The 24,465-nt window shown below is 39.3% G+C and overlaps 1 protein-coding gene across 1 annotated transcript in view; it reads right to left on the reverse strand.

Moving 5' to 3' along the window:
• The window catches only part of Jam3 (junctional adhesion molecule 3), a 61,356-nt gene extending 37,682 nt beyond the window's left edge, over window positions 1-23,674 (reverse strand). Inside the window, 3 exon segments of the mRNA XM_020183217.2 lie at window positions 23,464-23,586; window positions 23,589-23,628; window positions 23,630-23,674. Coding sequence (XP_020038806.1) covers window positions 23,464-23,586; window positions 23,589-23,628; window positions 23,630-23,674 — 208 coding nt within the window.
• Window positions 23,675-24,465: the final 791 nt, after the last annotated feature.

Here is a 24,465-nt window from a genome sequence, read left to right on the forward strand (position 1 = left end):
GTGCTAGGGTTCTGATGTCATACAAACCCAAGACTGCCCTCAAGTTGCTCACTGTCATTTGCAAAATGGACTCAGATGCATAAATAAAAAAATGGGAACTCTAAAGTGGTCTTACAGAGAGCAAGAGTCTAATTAAGAATTTTTTTAATCTGCACTCATTCAATGTTTAGCTTCCCAAAGGGTTTTCCTTGCCATCTGGACAATCAATTCAAGAAGGTTTGAAAAGCCTTCATAATTTCCCTACATCACACCTCCTCCTCCTCCTCAGCAAAAAAGGCTCCGTAGGTGGAGAGCAGCAAAGAACACTGTATGCTATGTACAAAGCAATCACTCTTCAGAAGACACAAGGGCCCCAACAGAACAGAAAAATCACAGAAACTTGTTTGGATCAGAAAAATGTGATCATTGAAGATACACAGATGGCAACTGACTACTGACTTTTCTAATGAGAAAGACTCATGTCAAATACTTTTCTAATTATAAATCTGTCAGATTTAATAGTTTTAATGAGACCCTTTAAAATGATATGGATACATTTCTATCCTACATCCATTGAGCTAACATACAAATAAAGCTATAATGTCATTTTCCCCTACCATGGTATTTGACCTTCATCAAAGGAGAGGTGTAACCTGACAGAAACTAGTCCAAAAACAGCACACTTTGACCTAAAGATGTATTTATGGTGACATGATTAGAAAATCTCCACTGGAAAAAGCATAAAAGGATGAGGTTAGGAGTCTTTGCTCACATTTCCTGAGTAGGGAGCTGGAAATGTTTCTCTTACCCCCATGTCTCTCTACTTTTTACTGTTACACTAAAATATATCTTTGTTCATAGTTCAAAAAATGATGAGGTTAGAAAAATTTAAAAAGCAACGGGCAGAAATCTGGAAATAAATATATACAAATCATATACAGCAGAATTTGACTTACAAATGCAATATAGCTAATTACAGATATTGTCTTCTCTTCCAATATCAACACCAGACAAGAACAAGGGAAAGTAAGAGAAGGATCCAAATAGACTCCATATGTATACAACTCTCAAATCCCCTTCTAAATAGTGAAGGGACCTTTTGAAACTATTTCAGGAATGAGGGGAGGGAAAAAAGGAGAATGATGGAGGGTGAATTCAATTATGATATACTGTAAAAATTTGTGTAAATGTCACAATGTACCCCCAGTACCACAATAATTTTAAAAAATAGTGAAGGGTGGGAAAGACAAAGAAAATTAAGAAAATGGAAACAGTCTTCTACAAACTTTGACAAGGCTGTTGATATAACTGTGGCCTGGGCCTGCTTTCCCAGGCCAAGAGCTACTGCTTAGGGCTTTCCTCAACACTTCAGCTTCACTGGTCTCCTTTCCCTCCTCCACCACGCAATCTAGGGAAGTATAAATGGGGACTTTCTGGAGATTGTGACTTAACTGCTTCTAATGGTGGAGTACCAGCAAATGTTAGTGGGAAAGAGATCCTGAGGGAAAGAAGGAGATATTGAGCTATCCCTCACAAATATTAGCAATTGGAAAGCTCAGCCTTACAAGTTGGCTCTGAAATCACACTGTCAGGAAGCTCAGGATATTGGAAAACAAGGCCCCAAAAAGAGAAAAGAGAAAACCTTGCTATTTATCCAATTCACAGTTCAGTGCACTGTGACCTAGTTCTGAGTAAGATGCAACAAAGGATTTCTCTCCACCACTTCAGCTATCCTCTTAAGGGCAAGGCCAGCATATAGGGAAGACGGTTCACCAACTACAAGTGCTTATCTGCATACTTTCCCTGGCTCAGGAACTACTGCCCTTCCTTTAGATAAGCAGAAGCAAAATCCTTCACAGATAGTAGTCTTAACAGTCTTCCTCAAACCATTCAAGCCAATTTCTTAAGTCCCCCATGTCTCACATGAAACTTCTTAATGGGTTTCACCAGCTCTGCGTTATTGCGTTCTTCTAAGAACTAGCTTTTGTTTCATTAAGAAATCTCTTTCAACACAGATTTCAGTTGATTTGGAATTGTTCTTAGTTTTCCTCTCTGAAGTTGAAGTTTTGTGCCAACCTCCCTAAAGAGAAGCCCACTTACAAAAAAAAGCTTCTGCACATGGTTGCTCTGCAAGGTATGGCTGCAGTAGAAATCATGGCTGCAGTAGAAATCACGGCTGGGTGTTCTTCCCCTGGAGGCAGAGCCTGGGTTACACTCAGGCTCAATACCCTGTGTATGCAGCAGGCACTCCATCCACATTGACTAAACCCAGGAGATAGACTGGATCCAGATTTTTTAGGGGAATTAAGTGGAAAAGGGAATATTTCCTTTGTACTACATGTTTTTCAAAGACTGAGAATGACTAGAGAAAACTAGTATAGTCCTACAATTTTATAAGAACAAAACATTTAAGAAGTAAGGGTAAAGTTCCTAACAATGGCATTAACTCGGCATCAATCTTACAGTACAAAGAAAAGCATATATAGAATAAGAAAATCAAGAAGAGTTGGTGCTCGTGGCTCACACCTGTAATTCTAGCTACTCGGGAGGCAGAGATCAGGAGGACTATGGTTCAAAATCAGCCTAAGGCTGAGACCGAACACAAAACAGGGCTAGCGGAGTGGCTCAAGTGGTAGAGCACTGCATAGCAAGCATGAAGCCCTGAGTTCAAACCCCAGTACCACCACCAAAAAAAAAGTTAAGAATAGATTTTAAATTCAGAAAACTTGAGCAGGATGGAATGGTGCACACCTATAACCTCATCACTCAGGAGGCTGACTCAGGATAATGATAAGTTCAAGAGCATCCGGGGTTACACGGCAAGACCCTGTCTCAAACAAACAAAACTGAGTACAGTGGTACACACCTGTAGTCCCTGCACTTGGGACCTTGAAGCAAGGGGATTGCAATTTTGAGGCCAACCTGTACTACATAGTGAGATACTGTCTCAAAATAAACAAAATCCCTAAAGATTGTCCCTTAAATTTACTTTCCATGAGTTATAGGATTTATAAAATGCCACTTGTCATGTAAAAAGAAATCAAGAAAATATTAACTGAAACAAACATTATTCAGTCAGAAATATACCACTACCATTCACAGGAAAAGTTTTGGGTTGTTTTTAACTCTTTGCAGTTTGGACTTTCCACACCTTCCTCTCTATCAGAGGAAAAAACAAAAGAGCTACAATACAACCAAAGTCAGCCTGCTCCTCAAAGTCAACACAAGTCAGTACGGTCTAAGAAATGTCCCTGCAAAAGACATTAAGTCTTCCAAAGATGATTCTATAGTATTTGAAATTTCAAATGATTCTATAGTACTGGAAAATTTTGCTAAGTCAAAGTAAAGGTGTCGTGTGTCCCATTCCTGAGTGCATGATGTAGAACAAGGTGACCAGCTAAGACTCAATCCAACAGGCAAAGACCCTGAAATGCAGAACATCAACAGATACTAAAGACTGTTTACACAACCTGCCCAACTTTCATAGTACTCATTTAAGAAATTTCCCTCTTAGAAACTGTTTCTAAGTTCAAACTATTGGGGAGGACTATAGCATTGTTTCTGTTCCTCTCTTAGGGTGTTTCTCCTCACCCCAGGCTGCTCACTTTGAAGTGAAGCATTGGTGTCCTCACACTCCTTTCCCCTTCGGAAAAGGAGGAAGGCTATGTTCCAACCCTTTTCCACAACTCCAGGACACACTAATGCTCTCTATTTATGCAATTCTCAAAACAGCTCTGGAATGCACAAGCACAATGTGGGCATTCAGCAAATGTTTAATGATACTATTAAACCAAACCAGATACATTAAATTCAGTATATTATGAGAAACCACAAACTGAGGAGAAGTCCTTTATTAACTGGTACACAATAAGTAAAGGGTAATTCGATTCTGGCCACTCTCTAAAGGAAAAAAGAATACAAATGTGTCCACTGGTAAACTGCACACCTCAATACACCAAAGAAGTCAATTTGAAGCACAGGATAGCTGGAAACATCAAAACAATTCTTTACTTGAAGGAAGACCATGATCGTAAAATGCAGAACTAGCTTTTGGATACCAGGAGTGAGACTTCAAAGAGATCGTCTGCCCTTGAATAGGTGACTAGAGAGAGTCCCAACTAAACATCTGCCCTACCAACTGTCCCCCAAATTTGAGAATATCCTTAAAATAAAGAGCAAACCATAATATGATGCTGCAATATACTTACTTACTTTTGAAGTAAAACAAAAAGTATCAAGGTCTTTGCCCTAGTGTTTGTCTTAGCATACAAAGATACACAGACCCAGACCTTCTGGGTGGAAATGAACAGACCAGGAAAACAATCAGAGAATCCAGGCCCTTTACTAGTTCTACAGAACTTAGACCTCACTCTGTTGATTCCAGTTCATTACATATATAAATGCCTGCTAAGGCCACACAGTGTTAATGGTTGAATTTATAAAGCCCAGGAAAGAAAAGATGATTCGGCCAGGCCCCAGTAGCTCACGCCTATAATCCTAGCTACTCAGGAGGCAGAGATTAGGAGGATCACAATTCAAAGCCAGCATAATTCAAGAGAGTCTATCTTGAAAAAACCATCACAAAAAAGGGCTGGCGGAGTGGCTCAAGGTATAGACCCTGACTGAGTTCAAGCCCCAGTACTGTAGGAAACAAAAAAAAGAAAAGATGATTCACTTGCTATTAAATCGAATTTAATTTTTTAAAGTTTAGTTAAAGTTTACTTAGAAAACTGTCAGTATTAGGTCTGTTGAACAAATGTGATGGGTGAAAAGTTCAATAGAAAGAGGGAACAAACCAATTGTTTCCTTTACTTGCTAAAATTAGGTTTTGTAACAGAACAGTCCAAATCTAAATGGAAAAATACTGCTATTTGGAATATCTTCTAAATATCTCTTTGCATATACAAATACAAACATAAAAATGCATTTTTTTCCATTGGCACAAGACTATCTTTTTTATTTTGTGGTACTGGGGTTTGAACTCAAGACCTACACCTTGAGACACTCCATCAGCCCTTTTTTTGATGGGTTTTCTCGAGATAGGGTTTCATGAACTATCTGCCCAGGCTGGCTTCGAACCGTGATCCTCCTGAGTAGCTAGGATTACAGATGTAAGCCACCGGAGGCTGGCTTTTTTTTCTTTTCTTTTCTTTTCTTTTTTTTTTTGAGACAAAGTCTCACAATGTAGCCCAGACTGGCCTGGGTCTGGAACTTGCCATCCTCCTACCCCAGCCTCCTGAATACTGGGATAAAAGTTAATGTGCCCCCACAGCTGGCTACAAGAAGACTATCTAATACACTATGGAAGCACTGAGTTATGACACTGTCATTATCTTGAATGTGATCATATATACTACATAGGAGCTCCTTTTTCACCCTCTTAGTAGATCCAACACCTAAACATCATGGTCTAAGGGAAGACTCAGGTTTCCAAACACCAGTCTGCACATTATACAACAACCTAATCCAGTGTGCCTCAAACACTGATGTGAACACAAATCACTGGGCATTTTATTTTTCATGAAAATTCTGATTCAGTGCATCTATAGTCGAGCCTGAGACTGATGTTTTTATAAGATGCTGATCTACAGACTGTACCTTGAGCATCAAGATCCTACACCACATTTTCAAAGGACTAGTTAAGAGTAAAGACCTGGCAGGGTTCCTCACAGGGACTGCTGTGCCAAGGGTGTATAGCCACTGAAAAGCATTGGCAGCAAGGCACCCCGATTTCTTCCTCCCTTGGTTCAATGATTATCGTAAGCACTTATGGTTCATTACCAATCGAATATGGGTAAGCAGTACTCAGGAGACTCTTACTTCAGAGAACAGGATTTTATTCAAACAAATCCACACAGCACTCTCACACGGATCCTAACGTCCTGTCCTCTGCTACCCCAGCCAGCCAGGAACTTATTCAGGCCTTCCCCAAGCCTCACTCACCGTGCAACGTCTTCTTAGCTGATGAGGGGAGTCCAGTCGGGCTCCAGGGAATCCTTACAGCCGATCTTAACTGCAGGTTGAGCGAGGCTTGGGTTTTTATGCTTGGTGGTGACCTCATAGTTAGTGTTATCAGCCTCAGCACCTTGGAGTTGGCTCATTTGCATATCGGCCTGTCATTATCTGGCTTGGTTTCTTAGTCCTAACACACACTAGCTAATAATTCTTATTACAACAATTTTCCATACTTTAACACAATACAATTTATCAATACAACAACAATCTTATGTGTGTTCACCATAGTGATAAAGTAAACCTTTTGTGTTTAGAGGACCCTCGGGCCTATAACCTTACCTCTCAACCTCTAATCATTTTAAGCATTTATTTAGTGTGAAAAGCACCAGGTTAAAAGCCTGGATGAGGGTGATTTTGCCTGAAGTCCCACTCAGGTACTATACCTGTAGCAAGGAAAACAAATGCTTCAGTGCATGCACACCTGAGTCAAGTATTAGGAATTCTTGATCGTTTGTCTGTTTGTTTGAGATAGGGTCTCACTATGGAGCCCAAGCTGGCCTCACACTTGCCTCTGCCTCCCAAGTGCTCGGATTATAGGCATCCACCTCAGATATTAAGAGTTCTGAGGCAGATGTTTCAATGTTATGAGTTGCCTGATCCTGCAACAGAGACTAAAAAGGATCGGAGGAAGGAATAATGAGCCTGTGAAAGAGGACATTCCTGACTCTACCTATTAATTCCATAGTAACAGGAAGCAGCTGGTAGCACTACACTCAGAAAATCCGTCCTGACCCTGACCTAAAGGTAAACCTGAATCCGAGCTGTTCTGGTCAAAAACAACAGTGCCTCCAACAAACAGATTTAATATAGTTATTAGCACCTTGAAGAAAGAATTCATAATTATGCTTACAGATATTCACTACCAAGCCCATACAGCTGTCCCGTGGTATCTGTGGGGAACTGTTTCAGGACCTCCGCCAATACCAAAATCCACAGATGCTCAAGTCCCTTCCATAATGCCACAGAACCTACATAACGCTCAAGCAGATTTTAAATTATCTCTGAAATAATTTATACTACCCAATACAATGTACATATTATTTAAGTAGTCATTGTAAGAAACAGTTACATTACAAAAGTCTATACAAGTTCACCAGTTTTTTTCCAAATATTTTCAATCCTTAATTGGTGAATACTGGGGCACAGAAGCAGAGTACTATTTTGACAAATGTGTATGTTATGTATACGGAAGCAGACTGTTACCTATATTTCTTTGTTTGTTCATGTTTTCACTCTTTTATTCAACAAACAATGTACACCCTGTACTACTAGGGGATAAGAGATACAGCAAATAATTCCTACTTTAGTCAACCCTACACACTAACGTACTCTAGGGCTGTGGGGGAGCTTGGTGCTACACAATTTGCCTAGCATGCTCGAGGCCATGGTTCATTGTCTGGCACTGAAAAAAAGAAAAAAAGAATTCTAATAACACATAAACATTTTAATTCTACATAATTGTGATTACCAAAAGGACTGTGAAAATGTATACTAGGAGGTAAAAATCTGAGAAACCAGGAAAGCTTCCTTCAGGAAGTGACATTTAAGACTGAATCAGATGGTTAAACATGGTTCAACCATGCAGAAAGACGGCCAAGAACACATCATATGCAATGGGTAGCATGTGCAGTATCTTTGAGCATGTGTGGAAAACACAAACAAGCCAAGGAAGCTGAAATCTAGGAAGAGGAGGAGCAGCTGGGGAGAGGGGCTAACAAGGTAATGAGAAACTCAAAGCTTTGGGCTTTAGACCAATAGCAACAGAAAGCCCATAAAGTAAAGCACTTTGAGCAAAGGAATGAAAAAAGCAGAACACAAAATTATATTTAGAGTATGAATTCAATTATTTTAAGTGACATGTAAATATATAAAAAATCAAGCTATTGAAACATTGCCTGAGACAGTATGATTATAATTACTTTTCTTTATGTAGACTTTTAAAACTTACCAAACGTATATTGACTTCACAGTTTAAAAAAAAAAATCCATATCCCCAAACACAACCCTGGAGTGGCTCCCTTCTTTTCCTTGCCTAGTACAACATTTCCATCATTATACACACTTATTTGCACTGATTTATCCTTGACCCCAGACTTACTCTGCTACAAACACTACGTGACAATTCTTCTTTGCCCCCTCCACTCCACCAACTTCCAAAGCTGTAACTCAGTAATCACTTTTAACTGCCCTTCAGTACCAGGGCAATCCATTGGGTCTTGCCATCAATTTTAATACATTTGTATTGGAAAACACCACTAAGAATACTGGTGCCCAACGAAAAGAAGGAAACAGTAAGAATCTTAGCTAGCCAATACTTTAACATTATTTTATGATGTACTTAGCAAGAGGAGGAATGGAAAAACAGCAAGCAAACATTTTCACAGTAGATTAACCCAGATTCTAATGTCCCATATTGTATAGTTTATCTTAGTCTGCAAATCCTAGAGTCTGTGACTTCAAGATTTCAATGAATTTATACATTTTCAGAATCATATTATGTAACAATCAAATTATATCTAAATCCAAAGATTTCAGTAGATAAAAATAAAAAAGTACCTTCAAAGCAAAGCATTTGAAGTCTTCACAGTGCAGTAGTTTGGGGTTTTCAGAAGTACATGGCTTTGTTACACAGCTATGAAGAAAAAGATCTGCCAGGCAGACCACACTGAAATCTAGAGATGTCTTCAGCAAAGGCTTGAAAGGACCCCAGCACCCAGATGTTCAGATGACATAACCTGACTTTAAAGCAAAGTGTGTCCTTAATGGTTTTAAACTTTTTTTGCCTGACATTCAGTTTTTCTGGCAACTAATTACATTCAACTTATAACTTACAAAGCTTTCCTTTTTTATGTCTATCCCTTCATGTTCACAAGACAATCCTAATTCCTATACATTGAAAACCCAGGATATGATCATAAAACATCAGATACAGAATTAAACAAAACAAAATATACTACATGCCATTTATTATATTGTAGATTTTGCCCTTATTAAAAAAACACAAAGAGTCAGGCATCCATGGCTCATGCCGATAATAATCTAGCAACTCAGGTGACAGAGATAAGGAGGATGGTGGTTTGAGGCCACCCTGGACAAACAGTTTGAAATCTTGACAATACCCAACACACACACACACAAAGGGCTGGGGGAGTGGCTCAAGCGGTAGAGCACCTGCCTAGCAAGTGTGAGACCCTGTACTCAAACCCCAGTACAGTCAAAAATAAAAAAGAACCCACAAAGTACAAATGGAAGACACAGGGAAGTTCAGCATAAATCTAAGGTAACACATAGATTTTTTGACAAATGGGTATTAGATTCCAGAGATATATTCTCTAGTAATGCTTCACTACATTGAAATTCACTAGTTGTCAATATCCCACACATCACACCCAACTTAAATTTGCTCTATGGCTGATATTGTCAAATAGAGTTCTCCCAAGCCATCCATTTTAACTACTCTTAGTGTTACTCAAGCATTTTATAAGCTTTTAAGGGCTGAAGAAAACAGGGGTTCTTTTAGGATGAATAGTAAAAGGTAAGAGGTAGCAAAATGGAGCAAGAGAGTAATGCATCATTGTTAGAGCATTTGTCAATTTTGTTTTGTGCCAAATTTTTAAATATATGCCACTGCTTTTGGTATGAGATGACACTCTGTTAATTCAAAGTGGAGACAGGGGAATTGGACTTTAGTCACATTCTACCACTTAATATTTATGTATTCTAAAACTTGTTACCCAACTCCTGTAGATCTCGGCTGCCTCCTGATGAATAAAGTCTTGCAGCAGTGAGAGGTTCTCAGCTGGATCACTGATCCCCATGAGGCATTAGGAAGGGTCTGTACATTTTTGGTCATAAAAACAATGCACAAAATCCTGCAATGCACACGATGGCACCTCACAGCTAGGATTATCCAGCCCAAAATGTCAACAGAGCAGAGGTGAGAAACCCTGTCTTACCATATACTTCAGCTCTAAAATTCTATAATCTACATGTCTATGTGAGTTGAGAGGGATAAATATTTGTTTTGTGGGTCAAAAAGGATGAAATGACTTGCTGGAATCATAGTATAAATCAACTGCAAAGCCTGGTTCTCCTGATCACCCGTGCAGTTCTGAGTGGTTAGATTTGTCTTGCAGGGAAGTCAACCTTTATAAGAAGAGGGGAAAAAATTTTAAGTATCTTATCTAGCTAGGCAGATTACAAGATTTTGTTCTCCAATATGTGCCTCTAACTGTTAAGTAATAATTAATACTCCCAGGCTCTAGAGACTTCAACTAATGCTTTGAAATGAATATGAATGAACATAATCTGTGAGAGAGATCTGGGAGGCCAGGATTTAGTGCCCATAATGCTTTGGTTTAATGCCCACACATACGGCTTGTTTCAGCATTTTCTGAAAAATAAGAATCTTAGGCAATTACACAGAACTACATTGTTGAATATTTCCTTTTACTCTCATACTCTCCTTTTTCCTAACATACAAAAGAAAAAAAAATGTCCTTCATCCTAACGCTACATGGCAGAATCATCTCATGATGTGAAACTTCCATCATTTCATTTCAGTAAGAATGTATGGGAAAAGATAATACTAAAACTCTGGGGGACACAGCACATGGAGCACAGAGGCCTATCTATCCACATGGTATTTTCTGTCATGAACTCATTTATTCTTTCATTTGCTTGTTCATAGGCAGTGTCTTACTACATAGCCCAGGCTGTCCGGGATCCGAACAATCTTCCAGCCTCAGCCTCCCTAGTACTGCAATTACAGACATGTGTCACCATGCCCAGGTTCGTCCATTCTCAATAGCTATTTATTTAATGAATTGTTTATTTTTAACAGAAACTCAGTGATTTACACTGGCAGCCCTTTACTTTAAAATATGCTGGAATTTCCACTGAAAAAATCTCTTTTTATTTAATGTTTTCTAATTCAGGCAGGAAAATTTCCCCCAGGCATAGGAGGGCTAATCTTTTCTATAAACAATCACTGAATCACTTTTTAAATCCAAGAATGTGAGAGAAATTTTCCTTCTTTACTCAAGAAATGTAAACTCAGGACAACAAACTGTACTTTAGATAAAAAATTTTTCTAACACAGGAAAAACAAAATTTTAAAATTTGCTATCTCATCAAAATAACAGAAACTTTTATAGAAGGTTCTGTAAGTTAGAACTGTAATGAAAGTTTTAGAGCACCAGAGGACTAATGAAACTTCAGAACTCAGTGAAAAAAAGCAAAGATGATATTATTTTACATTTGTGTAACATTTTATAACACAATACTGCTTTGACTAACACAACACTCATATATATTAGGACAATATTTAACCTTCAAACTATATGTATCAGAGATCGAAGTAGAACTCAAGTCTCTGACTCCAAATTACTTTAAAGATTAAGAAACATACAAACTGGGGCATAATCTGCAGCTTCCCATCTGTCAAGGCTCTAATATGTTTGGACAGAACTACTAGTCCACCCCTCTAACAGAGCTAGTGAAGCATCTGCACCTTTCCCAGCCCACAACTGAAGATCAGAAATTCACTTCCTTATGTGGTGCTGTTCTCTTATATTCTCTAGGTAGAATGTTATTAATAAGAGACAACTAATGTTATGTTTCTAAGTTTTAGGCTGTTACATTTGGGAAAACCTCTATGAAAAGTTTCACATTTCACATAGTAAGATTTGGGGTTATTTAAAATTTTCTTGTAGAGTGACTAATCTTAAATACTACTTGTTTGTTTGGTTTTTCCGTACTGGGGCTTGAACTCAGGGCCTATACCTTGAGCCACTCCACCAGCCCTTTTTTTGTAATGGGTGTTTTTGAGATAGGGTCTTGCAAACTATTTGCCTGAGCTGGCTTTGAATGGCAATCCTCCTGATCTCTGCCTCCTGAGTAACTAGGATTATAGGCACGAACCACCGGTGCCCAGCTTCTTAAATACTCTCTGACATGAAAAAATTCATTACCTGGGATTTCTACCATATCCTCACTGTCATGACATTATACATAGGACCTTCCACTGGTGTTCACAGTAGATCATATAACTTCATTTCACAATCCTAGGTGAATCAAGCAGCATGGCAGAATATTCCTGGAAGCATTCCAACACTGAGATGGCCAGCAATAACACCTATACATAGCAATGGCTAAGGACCATATAAGCAATCCAAACTGAATGTGCTTAAAAGTACCTGTGGCCATTTCAACACTATCCAACACAAGAAGAACAACAAAGAGGAAGGCAGAGTGAAAGAAAAGAAGTCCTGATTAATTGTAGCTATCTTTTGCAAAATTGAAGACACATTGCTAGCATGAAATTCAGAGCAATGAAAGGGGTTCCTCTGCAGATGAGGGGCCCTAAACCTGTCTGATGAACTTCACTTTAAATCTGCCTCCAAATAATTAAGAATCAAGTGAATTATACATAGTAGCAATAGATGTGGCTGCAGTAACAGTAGTAGTAAATCTCTACCACCTATTGATGAAAAACAAAACCTAACAATGAGTTTACTGTTATGCCAGGTACTCTGCTAAGCATACTTCATAAGAATTAATTTTAATTTATAATATTAATTACTGTTATTTTCTTACTATTTAGATACTTTGATAGCTTTATGTACTCAATATTTTGAAAAATAACCCTACAAAGTTATCCATTATTTTTTATAGATAAGGAAATTGACTTTCAGGAGTCATATATACAGTAGAGCTGAGATTAAAACCTAGGTACAGCATATGCTCTCCCTGATAAATACAAACTCAGAGGAAGAAGAGATTGCCTCACTCTAGAGCTATACAAAGAATCTTCATGAAAAAGTCCATAAAACTGGATACTGGGAAAAGAGTCGGAAATGAACAGAAAGAGAAGGTGATACCCCGCATTTGCAGAAGAGCCACAATAACAGAAGAGAAATGGCAATGAGAGGGTTATTCAGAAGACAGTGACAGAACGATTCTACAGGAGCAGCAACCACACTACTAATTCAGCTCTACTTTGGGAAGGGTGGACATAGACAAGCAAAGAAAGGCTCCATCTTTGTTGTCCAAAAAGCCAAATACAGTGGTTTTTCCCTTTGGTAAGGGGATCTGTGCTGGAAATGGAGGCTTTAAAACCAAGTAGGTCCCATGATCATTCCATTACAGATGAGAGATTAAAAAAAGGACAAGTCACAAGGCTTAAAACCAGTCTTAAAACTCCAGCTAATTTTCTTCCTAGAGGTTTCATTAGATGTTAAAAAGTGTAAGCTAAAAGGTGCTGCTCACAGACAAGAATAGAAGCAAAGTTTTAACAGATTTTATTTACTTAACACGTAGGAAATGTACTTGGCAAGAAAAGCACAGAAAGTAAAATCTGAGAGCTTGAGAGAGAACAAAACACAAAATATACTCCTCCTCAAAAGTTACCTGGCTCTGAACTCACTCTGAGGAACAGTTTGCTATAATTTGCAAACAGCACGAGGGACATTAGCCACAGATAATAGCAGGAGAAAATATTTGTTCTGGCTTCCAGTGAGGTCCAACTCCCTCATCCAATGTTATAAAATACCTTCTAAAAACTAGTGCTGAACTTAGAGAAAGAAAGAGCGAGAGAGCAGGAAGAAACTTGTGTTGAATGGACACCAGAGGCAGGTGGAAGAAAAATTCCAGCAATAATTGCATCTCAGCATTTTGTTCTGTTTCTCAAATGGCTTAATTCTGGTCACTTCCTGGAGCTGCACTAACATGGTAAAACCCCTTGAAAGTCATAAGACTTAAGCACCTCTAAAATTATACGCAAGCTGGGTATGGCTTGGAAGGCTGAGGCAGGAGGATCTCAAGTTCAAGGCCAACCTGGGCTACATATCAATTCCCTGTCTCAAAAAAGTAATACATAATTGTTACATGCATACTTTGTATTTCAATTTGACCTACCTCTAGAGAGTCATTTAAGTTAGAAATATATAGAGACTATATGATCAGATATTTGACACAGTATAAAAGTCTAACAGAAAAGTCAGATTGCAACAGAATTAATGGAAAAATAAATATTAGCCACAGAATGATAAAGTAATATTCTTACTTGCCACTCCTGAACCCTACATGGGGTTAGCACTTATTTCAGACGGCACACTAAGAATGTTGTCCCCTGGGGAACCTGGGCCTTAGAGCAGCTTCTCAACTTGAGGTGTACAAATGGCCTACTGGGGGGTTATAAGTCTTCCATACAGTACATGAAAACTTTTCATGGATATGCATAAAAGTACTTTTGGAGAAGAGGGACTATAGCTTTCATCTTTTCCTATGAAGTATTCAAAACACAAGCTGACATTCCCTTGAAGTCTAAAACAGTGCCTGGTAAATATAACACTAAAATAATTGTTTTTACTAGGTGACTATTCTAGAGACTCACAGCTAACGTACCAAGCTCATTCTTTATTACCAGAGAACTTAAAAGCTGGGCCAAATCTGATTCTAGGTATGAAGGTTAACCAATTGTCAACTTGATGGGATTGAGAAACACTTAGGAGATTAGTAAAGCACACTCCTGATATGTCTCTGAGTGAGTTTCCAAAGAGAATTAACTGAGGGCTGGAAGACCTGCCCTAAATATGGTGGCACCATAATATAGACTGGGGGCCTGGTTGGAATAAAAGGGGAAAAAGCAGACAATCCACTAGTGCAGATACTCTCTTTCTGTGCCCTGTGGCCACCATGTTGTAAGCTACTCTGCCTTCTCCACCATGACAGATTGAACCTCTGAAACTGTGAGCCAAGACTAGTCTTTCCTCCTTTAAATTATTTCTTAGGTATTGTCACAGTGACAAAAAACTAACACACTAAGTAATCAGATCTAATTAAGACCAACCTAACCATTTATTAATCCTTTTTTCTTCCTGGTAAACAAACACAGGAACTCTTAAAACACTAGATCTTATTTTTTAAAGTTGTAGAGATTAAAAAAAAGAAAAGAAAAAGCACCGCTGAGGCTCTGAAAGATGAACTCTGCCAGCCTCTCAGAGTGGGCTTCAAACCAAGGTTACCTGGCTCTAAAAAATGTCTGAACAGGACTGGTAGAGTGGCTCAAGCAGTAGAGTACCTGTCTAGTGAGCATAAGACCCTAAGTTCAAACCCTGTACTGCCAAAAAAACAAAACAAAACAAAAAAGTCTAAACTGAGCTGGAGGTATGGCTCAAAGGATACAGTATTCATCTAGAAAGCACCAGGCCCTAAATTCAAATCCCAGGACCACCAAAAAAATAAAAGGAAAAAAGTCTCAACTTTCAGAGGAAAAAGCATGTTCTGCCTATAAAATCATATTTTTGGATCTAAAACTCATAGTTAGAAATCAGTTACCTAATAACAAAGGGAAAGAAACATGGATATTTTGGTGGTAGTGCTGAGAGGTGGGGTTTAAATTACTTTCGAGTGATCTGGATTAAAACCAGTATTTCTCCAAGGTCCAAAATATGAATCACATGTAAAACTGGAAACAAATCCAAATGCCTAAACACCCACGAAGCTATGCTCCTCCTTCACCTAGAAAAGCATCCAAAGGGTTTGGAACAATAGCACTTTCCAGAGATGCAGTGGGTGGTTTTTGTCCTTATAGTACACAGGGCTGGGCCCTTCAGTGAGGCAGGATTTTATCCTGTAGAAATCAGAATCTCAGATTTCAGCTGGAAAGCTCAGGGCCACCTCTGAATATCTTCACCTACAGCTGTTAGGGCAGAGTGACAGTCCTTTCAGGCAGCCATCTAGTATGGATAGTTGTAATTCTCCAAATTTTAAGTTGCTTTATGTTGAATGACAGATGGCTGCTTCTCAGACAAACGGATATAAGGACAGGAACTACAGCTGTAGGACTGAGTATATCTTTAAAATAATAAAGCCCCCTTCTTAAAGCAGAGATTCTATGTAAGGTCATACAACCAACCCTCTTTCTAGGAATATCAGAACCTCCTGGCGGTGTATACTCTGAAAAAATAGCAAAAGGGCTGGCATAGTGGCTCAAGTGGTAGAGCGCCTGCCTAGCAAGCATGAGGCCCTGAGTTCAAGCTTCAATACCACAAAAAAAAAAAAAAAAAAGATTGAGCTTGGTACCAGTGGCTCACACCTATAATCCTAGCTACTCAGAAGGCAGCGATCAGGAGGATCGAAGTTCGAAGCCAGCCCAGGCAATAGTTCACAAGACCCTATCTCAGAAAAAACCCATCACAAAAGGGCTGTGGAGTGGCTCAAGGTGAAGGCCCTGAGTTCAAACCCCAGCACTGCAAAAAAATAAAAAAGGGAAGGGGGGAGTTAGGCTTAATTTTCATAAACTGTTTGATCAACAACTATCAGCTTATAAGGAAAGAAACAAACCAACAAATGTAAAAGTCATAAGAAACAACAAATAGTAGATCTCAATACCTAAGAAGACTTCAGATAACAAAAGTATCAGATATGGAGCTGTGTGCATGGCTCAAGTGAAATATCAGATATGGAATATAAAGTTCATAAAACATTTCAAATTTTTTAAAGGAATAAAAAAACAAAAAGAGACTGAGAAACAAGTAAAATTTTAGCAATGAACAATATAGTCAGTGAAAAGAGCTCTATACACTGGTTCAATAATAAATTAGGTATAGAAGGAAGAAGTAGTTAGCTGTAAAACAAAGATTAATGAAGAATCCAGAACAACACAGAGAGGCAAGAACAAAAATTATTACAGAAAGATGAACAGTCTTACAGGAAAGTGTGACTAAATATATTTAATCAGAATTTCAAAAAGAAAGAATTAAGAAAATAGAAGCTAGGCAATATTTTAACAGATAATACCACACAAATTCACAGGAAAAAAATTCATAGATACACAAAGCACAATTTATAACAAGTAAAACACTAAAAAAACTCTGTCTAGATACTTGTGGTAACATTTTAGAATGAAAAAAAAAAACTTTAAAGTAGCTGGAGAAAAGATGGAAAGACAGGCAACCTAAAAAAGCTGAAGATACGATTGCAGACTTCACAACAGTAATAATGGAAACCAGAAGGCACATGTAGTCCAAGATTTAAAACAAATAAACTGGCAACCTAAAATTTTTTAGCCAATAAATATGCATTTCAGGAACATATATTTATACCTTCAGGAATATACTGCATATTGTATATTCAATATACAATAGGCATATTTTCAGAACAGTCATCCTCCTTTCTGCAGTTTGAGTTACCTGAGTTCAACTGCAGTCCAAAATATTAAATAGAAAATTCCAGAAATAAGTATTTCATACATTTGAAATTGCATGCCACTCTGAGCAGTGTGATAAAGTCTTGTGTCATCCTGCTCAGTCTCGCCTAGGACATGAATCATCCATTTGTCCAGCCTAGCTGCACTACTGCTATAATATAAGCAGCATGTGCTACCTATGCTCATTAGTCACTCAGTAGGTATCTTGGTTATCAGATCAACTGTCACAATATGAACTGTTTGTGTTCAAGTAATCCTTATTTTACTTAATAATGGCCCCAAAGTGCAAGATTAGGGATGCTGTAAAGTGCTACCTTTAAATGAAAAGGTAAAAGCTCTCAATAAGCAAAGAAGAAAAATTATTTTAGGTTCCTAAGATCTACAGTGAGAATGAATTTTCATCTGTGAAATTGTGAAGGAAAAAGAACCTTGTGCTAGTTTCATTGTTGAACCTCAAACTGCAGGTTTCAGCCACGGTGCATAACTGCTTTTAAAATGGAAAAGGCATTAAATTTGTGCATATGTATAGGAAAAAAACATAGTGTACATAGGGTTCAGTTCTATCTGAAGTTTTGGTACTGGGAATACTCCCCAAGGCAAAGGTGGAGAAGAAGCAGTATATAAACAAAAACTAGTTCGTCATCAAGAAACCAATACTACAGGATGCTACCAAGAACTGTTCTAACAGATTCCTAAATGACCTTTCCTCTTCAATTTTCTTGACTCCTTTTGTACATATAACTTTCCTGCTTCAAACTGACAAATGGATTTCTAGACTTTACACAGTAAGGTCCAATCTTTAAGTCTGGCATTTAGAGTACTTTACAATCTCGTTACTTGCTACTGTTCTCTGCAAAGGATGAATCTGGATCCTCTATTTCCTAGGCATGACCTTGGGCCAGGTAATTAGCCTGCCCAAGTCTCAGACTTTGTATCTACAAGTGGATACCTATAAAGCTAACTGCTGAGCTCAATTAAGAAACTCAAGTGTTACGGACTGAATGTTTTGTGTGTCCCTAAAATTCATGTTGGAACCCTAACTTCTAATGTAATGGTATTAGGAAGTGGTGCCTCTGGAAGGTAATTAGGCTTATATGAAGTCATGAGGGTGGAGCCCCCATCATGGGATTAGCAGCCATTGTAAGAAGAGGTTTTAGAGCCCTCTCTCCCTCCACCATGTGAAAACAGCAATCCATCTGCAAGCCAGAAAGGGGACACTCACTACGAACTGAACTGCCAGCACCTTGAATCTGAACATCCCAGTCTCCAGAATGGTAAGAAACAATTATGTGTTGTTTAAGGCACTCAGTTTGATATTCTATTATAGTACCCTGAGGTCACAATCAGCACAGTGCCTTGGCATGTGGTTTTCAATAAATGGTAGCTATTATTATTTATCAAGATAATAACTCAGTGTCCCAAAATACATTCCCAAGTCCATCCCTTGGCGGCTCACATGTAATCCTAGCTACTTAGGAGGCAGAGATCAGGAAGATCACAGTTTGAAGCCAGTCCGGGCAAATAGTTCCAGAGACCCTATCTCAAAAATACCCATCACAAAATAGGGCTAGCAGAGTGGCTCAAGGTGAAGGGCCTGAGTTCAGTCAAGCCCCAATACTGCTAAAAAAACAAACAAACAAAAAAAAACAGACAAAAGAATACAAGAATTAGAATCAGTCAGAAAAACAAAAAAGTAAAAAACACTCAGAAACAGAGCCCATCGACATTTTGGTACATTGTCCTCCAGGTTTTTCCTGATGTCTTATATAACAGTAATTATATAAAATATACTAGTAGTACCTGCAGCTTGTGTCACTTAAATTATATATCATAAGAATTTCTCCATGTTTTTCTTCTTAACCTTGTAACCAACCAGAAAGATTTTAGCAGAACAACTTTGAAATGACACCAAGTCAAGAAATACCACTCTTTTTTCCACAACAACTACTGTAGTAAAACTGAGGCTTTCCAAAAGTTCCTAGGGCTATTGGAACCAATTAAGAAGAAACATTGGACATGCCTAGACACCTAGGAAGTGGTTAAGAAATGATAACTGGCTTTCAAGTAAGTGACAAAGAGAGCAAAACAAAATTTACTAGGGTTGTGCTGGGTGCTGGTGGCTCACATCTGTAATCCTAGCTACTCAGGAGGCAAAGATCAAGAGGATGGCGGTTCAAAGTCAGCCTGGGCAAACAGCTGGCACGACCCTGTCTCAAAAAAAAAAACATTGCAAAAAAGGGCTGGTAGAGTGGCTCAAGGTGTAAAGGTATAGCCCTGAGTTCAAACCCCAGTACTGCAAAAAAATAAAAGGAAAGAAAGAAAACATGAACAAACCAACAAAATTGCAGCATTCCTGGAATACCAGAAACAAGGGCTAATTCTCAGGAGGCTTTCTGTGTTGGTGACAAGTGATAAAGAGGCAGTCAATTAAGACTTCAGCTCTGCATACAGAGTACCAGAGTGGACACTGTCCTTGCTAAACTGAGTGTAAAAGAATGTGCTTACCCCAACTTTCTTTCAGGATCTCTTTATACTCCAGTGAAGATATTTTCATAGACTGCTAGAATTCAGAGGGTATATTCAAATATTTAAAGTTTTTATTCAACCTAACAGCATCACATCAATAGTACCTGATTCTAAACACATCTTAAAAGATAATCCAACTTTATGACTCTATACATCCTAACTTTATTCACACACATTTTCCTTTCTTTTGCCCCACTTGTGCTTCAAAAAAATTCAAAGAATTTGTGGACAAGGAATTTGCAAATATCACATCTCTAACAGCTGCTAAATTAATCCACAGCTTCTTCTGTTACATTATGTGGCCATCTCAGAAAGTATGCTTGATAAAAATCTGTTTCTTTCAAAAGAACTGATTTAAACCCATCTTACACGGCTGACTTAAGAGCAAGATCCACAGAGCTTAGGGCTGGGTGGCTGATAATTCTGTCTGGGTGTCATACTGCAATTACTTACAACTAAGATCTCTAACACCTGTTCATTCAGTGTCCCTGGCTTGTAGCACCCAGGAACAAATGTCCACCAACAAGTCATCTGGGAATGAGCAGCTGACCTGAAACACTGCATGCTTTAGGGTTAAGTGTTTCTTGTTTTTCTTAAACCACACAACAAATCTAACAATGATTACAACCATCAGGTAATTAAAAGGAATTAAAACAATATAAAATGATGGACCAGTGTAAAAATATTTCAGGAGTCCAAACAAATGCAAATAGAAAAACTAGAATATTTTCTCAAAAGTTTCCTGGATATTTTGAGTTTAAGATTCTGCTACCTTTTAGCATACAAATCATCTTATTCAGAGAATGCAAGCTATTATTGTTTTAATTCTAAATGAAACACTTCTCTCCAGGACATCAAAAGATTTGGAAACCTAACAGTAATTACTGCATAATCATTCAAAAAGACATGTGGTATAACATTTGTAAAGCTGAATTGCACCTGTCATCAATTCAACAAAGGGATATTTTATATACAAATGACACAGTTCTGAAAATTTGATAATTAGGTTAAATTGATCCATAATAAGAATTTCACTGTTGGGGGTTGTTGGTGTGGCTCAAGTGATAAAGTGCCTGCCTAGCAAGTGTGAAGCTCTGAGTTCAAATCCCATACTATCCAAAAAAAAAAAAAGAATTTCACTGTCAAATGGAATAACTAACTAAAAAATGTACTAACACAAATTGGGGATTCCTAAATTTAAAACACAAGGGATATCACTCTGGCTGAGTTATTAATCTCTCCATACTTGTTTTCTATCCATATAATGGGCAAAACAATAGTAGCAAACTCTTATTAAGAGTTATCAATATTAAACAAATTAATTCACATTAAATTTGCATTGCAGAGCCCAGCAAAGAGTAACTAGCAAAGAAATATTTACTGTATTAGGAACAAACATTTTTTAAATAAATATGTAATAACAATTGAAGAGAATAATCCTAAAATCTAAAAGAGATAGCTGTCATGAGCTATGGAAAATAAAGTTTTAAGATATCAACCAAAAATGTGTGCTAAAAAAAAAAAAGAAAATAGGAAAAGGGGAACAGGTACTAGAGAAAAGGTTAGATCAAAAAGAATTAACCTAGAAGGTAACACCCACGCACAGGAAATCAATGTGAGTCAATGCCCTGTATAGCTATCCTTATCTCAACCAGCAAAAACCCTTGTTCCTTCCTATTATTGCTTATACTCTCTCTTCAACAAAATTAGAAATAAGGGCAAAGTAGTTTCTTCTGGGTATTGAGGGGGGGGAGAGGGAGGGGGCGGAGTGGGTGGTAAGGGAGGGGGTGGGGGCAGGGGGGAGAAATGAACCAAGCCTTGTATGCACATATGAATAATAAAAGAAAAATGAAAAAAAAAAAAGAAAGAAAAAGAAAGCTACATCCTTGAAAGTGGATTAATGCATACTACCACCTTGATTCCTGTCATGTGGTTTTTACAAAATTTTACTTTTCCTCCTATGATCTGCAGGTAAATCTCAGCACTTAATAGCAAAAAAACCACAAAACTGGGCCCTCAGAATAGGCAAAAATCAGAATTAAGGGCATGCAAAGCCCTCAGTATTTTCTAGTTTTTTAACAAACGACCAAGTTGAAATTCATTCCTGAAGTAAACCGTCAAATGTTTCTGCCATAAAAACTGCAGTTTCATGTGAACAAACCTCTTCAACAATAGGGAGTTGTTTCAGTCTGTGAATAGGGCAGTGTCAGTGTGACCAACACAGTGGGAGCTGGACATTCCTGACACTCTGTGTGTCCTGGCTAGCCTTTGGTCACTTATACCTCCCAAATGCATTTGGTTTTGGAAGTAACTTTCAGGCAAAGCACATGGTCACCACCTACACACCGAGACTTCTCTCAGAGCCACTTTCAGCGCCTGGGCCAGGCCCTCACTTTTTACTACCTCCATTCTGAGCATCCAAACAGAATATGCATCAAACAGAAAAAGGCTTTGTTTTCCTAAATATGCCCACCCCCACTCCCACAGTCCCTTGGTGTTTTGATTTGTTTTTGTCTTGCTTTGTTTTTCAAAAATATGAAGGGATGGCTGAGGCAACGAAGCCAAAGAACAAATGACCTAAGGGCTGAAAAAGGTTCAGGTTTGGTTACCTGGGAGCAAGAGTTGTTGAGCAATTGCCTGACCGAATCACCACTTACTTCCCTTAGCTACCCCTAGCAACAAGCAGGTTTCCAGGCTTGTTGCTTGTTTCCCACCAACCTATATCTACCCCCAGTCTGTAAGCGACAGTAGGCTCTAGTTCTCTCGCTGGAGAACCCCTCCGCAGGTTCCTTTTCTCAAATAAAACCTGCGCTGATGGAGCCATTTCTCTCCTATCCTTTTTTCAGTCTAACAGTGGGGCTGCACTTTAAGTAAACGTGAGTTTGACACCAACTCTATAAGCAGTTTTGAAAACGACTCCGTTGGACTCTGAGAACGGGTTAACAAACCTCACCTCACACAGCTGTTGAAAAGACTAAACAAGTTAAGGCCTTCAAGGTGCCGCATATGTGCAGAAATACTCAAGAAATGGAAACTATCAAAGTGCTTCTGTCCAACTGACCAGAGAAACACTGTCTCGCGGGAATTCCAAACAGTGGGAAAGATGACCAAAACTTTCAAGTTCATCAGGATGTCCTGATCAAAACGGTCCAGATGCTAAGTTTCTCAGAGTGCCCTATCTACGCGTCCCAAACGCTAAGCATTCAAGTTCATTAGAGTCCTGATCAAAGCGGCCCAGATCACATTTGGAGGTAAGGGTCTGCTCCACCGGCTGGAGACAAAGAAGGCCTCCGGTACGCAGTTTTCCCTCTGGGAAGGAGGCCGGCGGCCCCTCAGCTCCTTTGTTGGCGGCAGGAGAAAAATGAGCAGCAGACCCCAGGAGGGCGGTGACCGAGGGGCTACAGGCCTCGGGGTCACCCCCTCGCTGGTACCACCGTCCATGCCCGGCCCCCGCGGTTTCCCAGAAAGTTCACGCACCCTCGCGCCGCTGTGTGTGTCGCCAAGGCCGGGTCCCCAGCCGGGTCGGCCCCACCTCGGTAGAAGTAGGCAGGAGACGGGGCCCCGGTCGGACCCTGGCCTGAGCTCGCGCCGTCCCTCTGGCCCCGGACCCCGGAGTCCCTGAAGCCGTGGACCGCTATTTGCCCAGACCGGGCAAAGTCAGCCGCTGAGGCCCGCTCTGCGCCCATCGCCCCTACATCCTACTTTCCAAGAGCGGAAGCACACTAACTCACCCCGAAAAAGCAGCAGCAGGAAAAGGTCGGGTAGCCGGGCACAGACCCGCAGCGCTTGCCGTCGCCTCAGCGCCATGTCTAGGGTAACTGAGGGGCCCGCCAGCGCTCCGCGCCGCTCACCAGCCCCCGCGCATGCGCCCAGCCTACCAGGACCCGGTGACCCACCTCCAGTTACCATAGCGACCACGTGGCCGGGCTGAGCCGGTACCATGGAGATAGAGGAAGCTGCAGTCTGGTTGCTATGGATACCGCGATGCTCCAGATCTGGCCCATGGGATCTCTCTCAATGAATTTAGTGGGAGGAGGGTAAGGAAGCGTGCCAGGGAGTGGGGCGCATTTCTATAACTGTAGCATGAATCCATCTCTACAAGTCTAAGAAGGAATATGCCATTAAAAGTGGGAAATGAGAGCTGGAGGTGTGGCTCACGTGGTAGAATGCCTGCCTAGGAAGTCTAAGGACTTGAGTTCAAACCCCACTACGGCAAAAAAAAGTTTTTTAAGCATAAAAATTAAAAATGAGAAATTAGTGGTTTTTTGTTTTACAAATGAGCATGTAGCACAGTTATCTTGGAAGCATTTTTGTCTTCACACCTTTAGAACCCACCCTTCCAAATATGATGGAAGGAAAGAAAAAGCGCTGAAATAGCTTAAATCATTAGCAAGACAAATGCTACATGGTACATGAAAGCAATATCTTGCTAAAATAAACAGAATTCATCTCTGTGGTAGATGAAAAGCATAATTGTATACCAAATAGTACATCCTGCAGAATAGCAGGCAAGTTCTTTGCTCTGAATTCCGAATATTGGAAGATGGTAAGGCTAGCAAAGAAAAATGAAACAGGATCTTATGAAGAGAAGAATAAAGTGAACCGGAAATTGGATGGAAGGGGGCAGGAAGATTTGAAGTGTCCCTTGATACTATGGAAAATCTTTGAAGAGCTTGCATCCTATCTAAAGTAGAAAGAATATTCCTAGTGCTCCCAGAAACATCCCTAACGTT

Source organism: Castor canadensis, chromosome 2 (genome assembly GCF_047511655.1).
Source record: "Castor canadensis chromosome 2, mCasCan1.hap1v2, whole genome shotgun sequence".
NCBI classification, from domain to species: domain Eukaryota; kingdom Metazoa; phylum Chordata; class Mammalia; order Rodentia; family Castoridae; genus Castor; species Castor canadensis.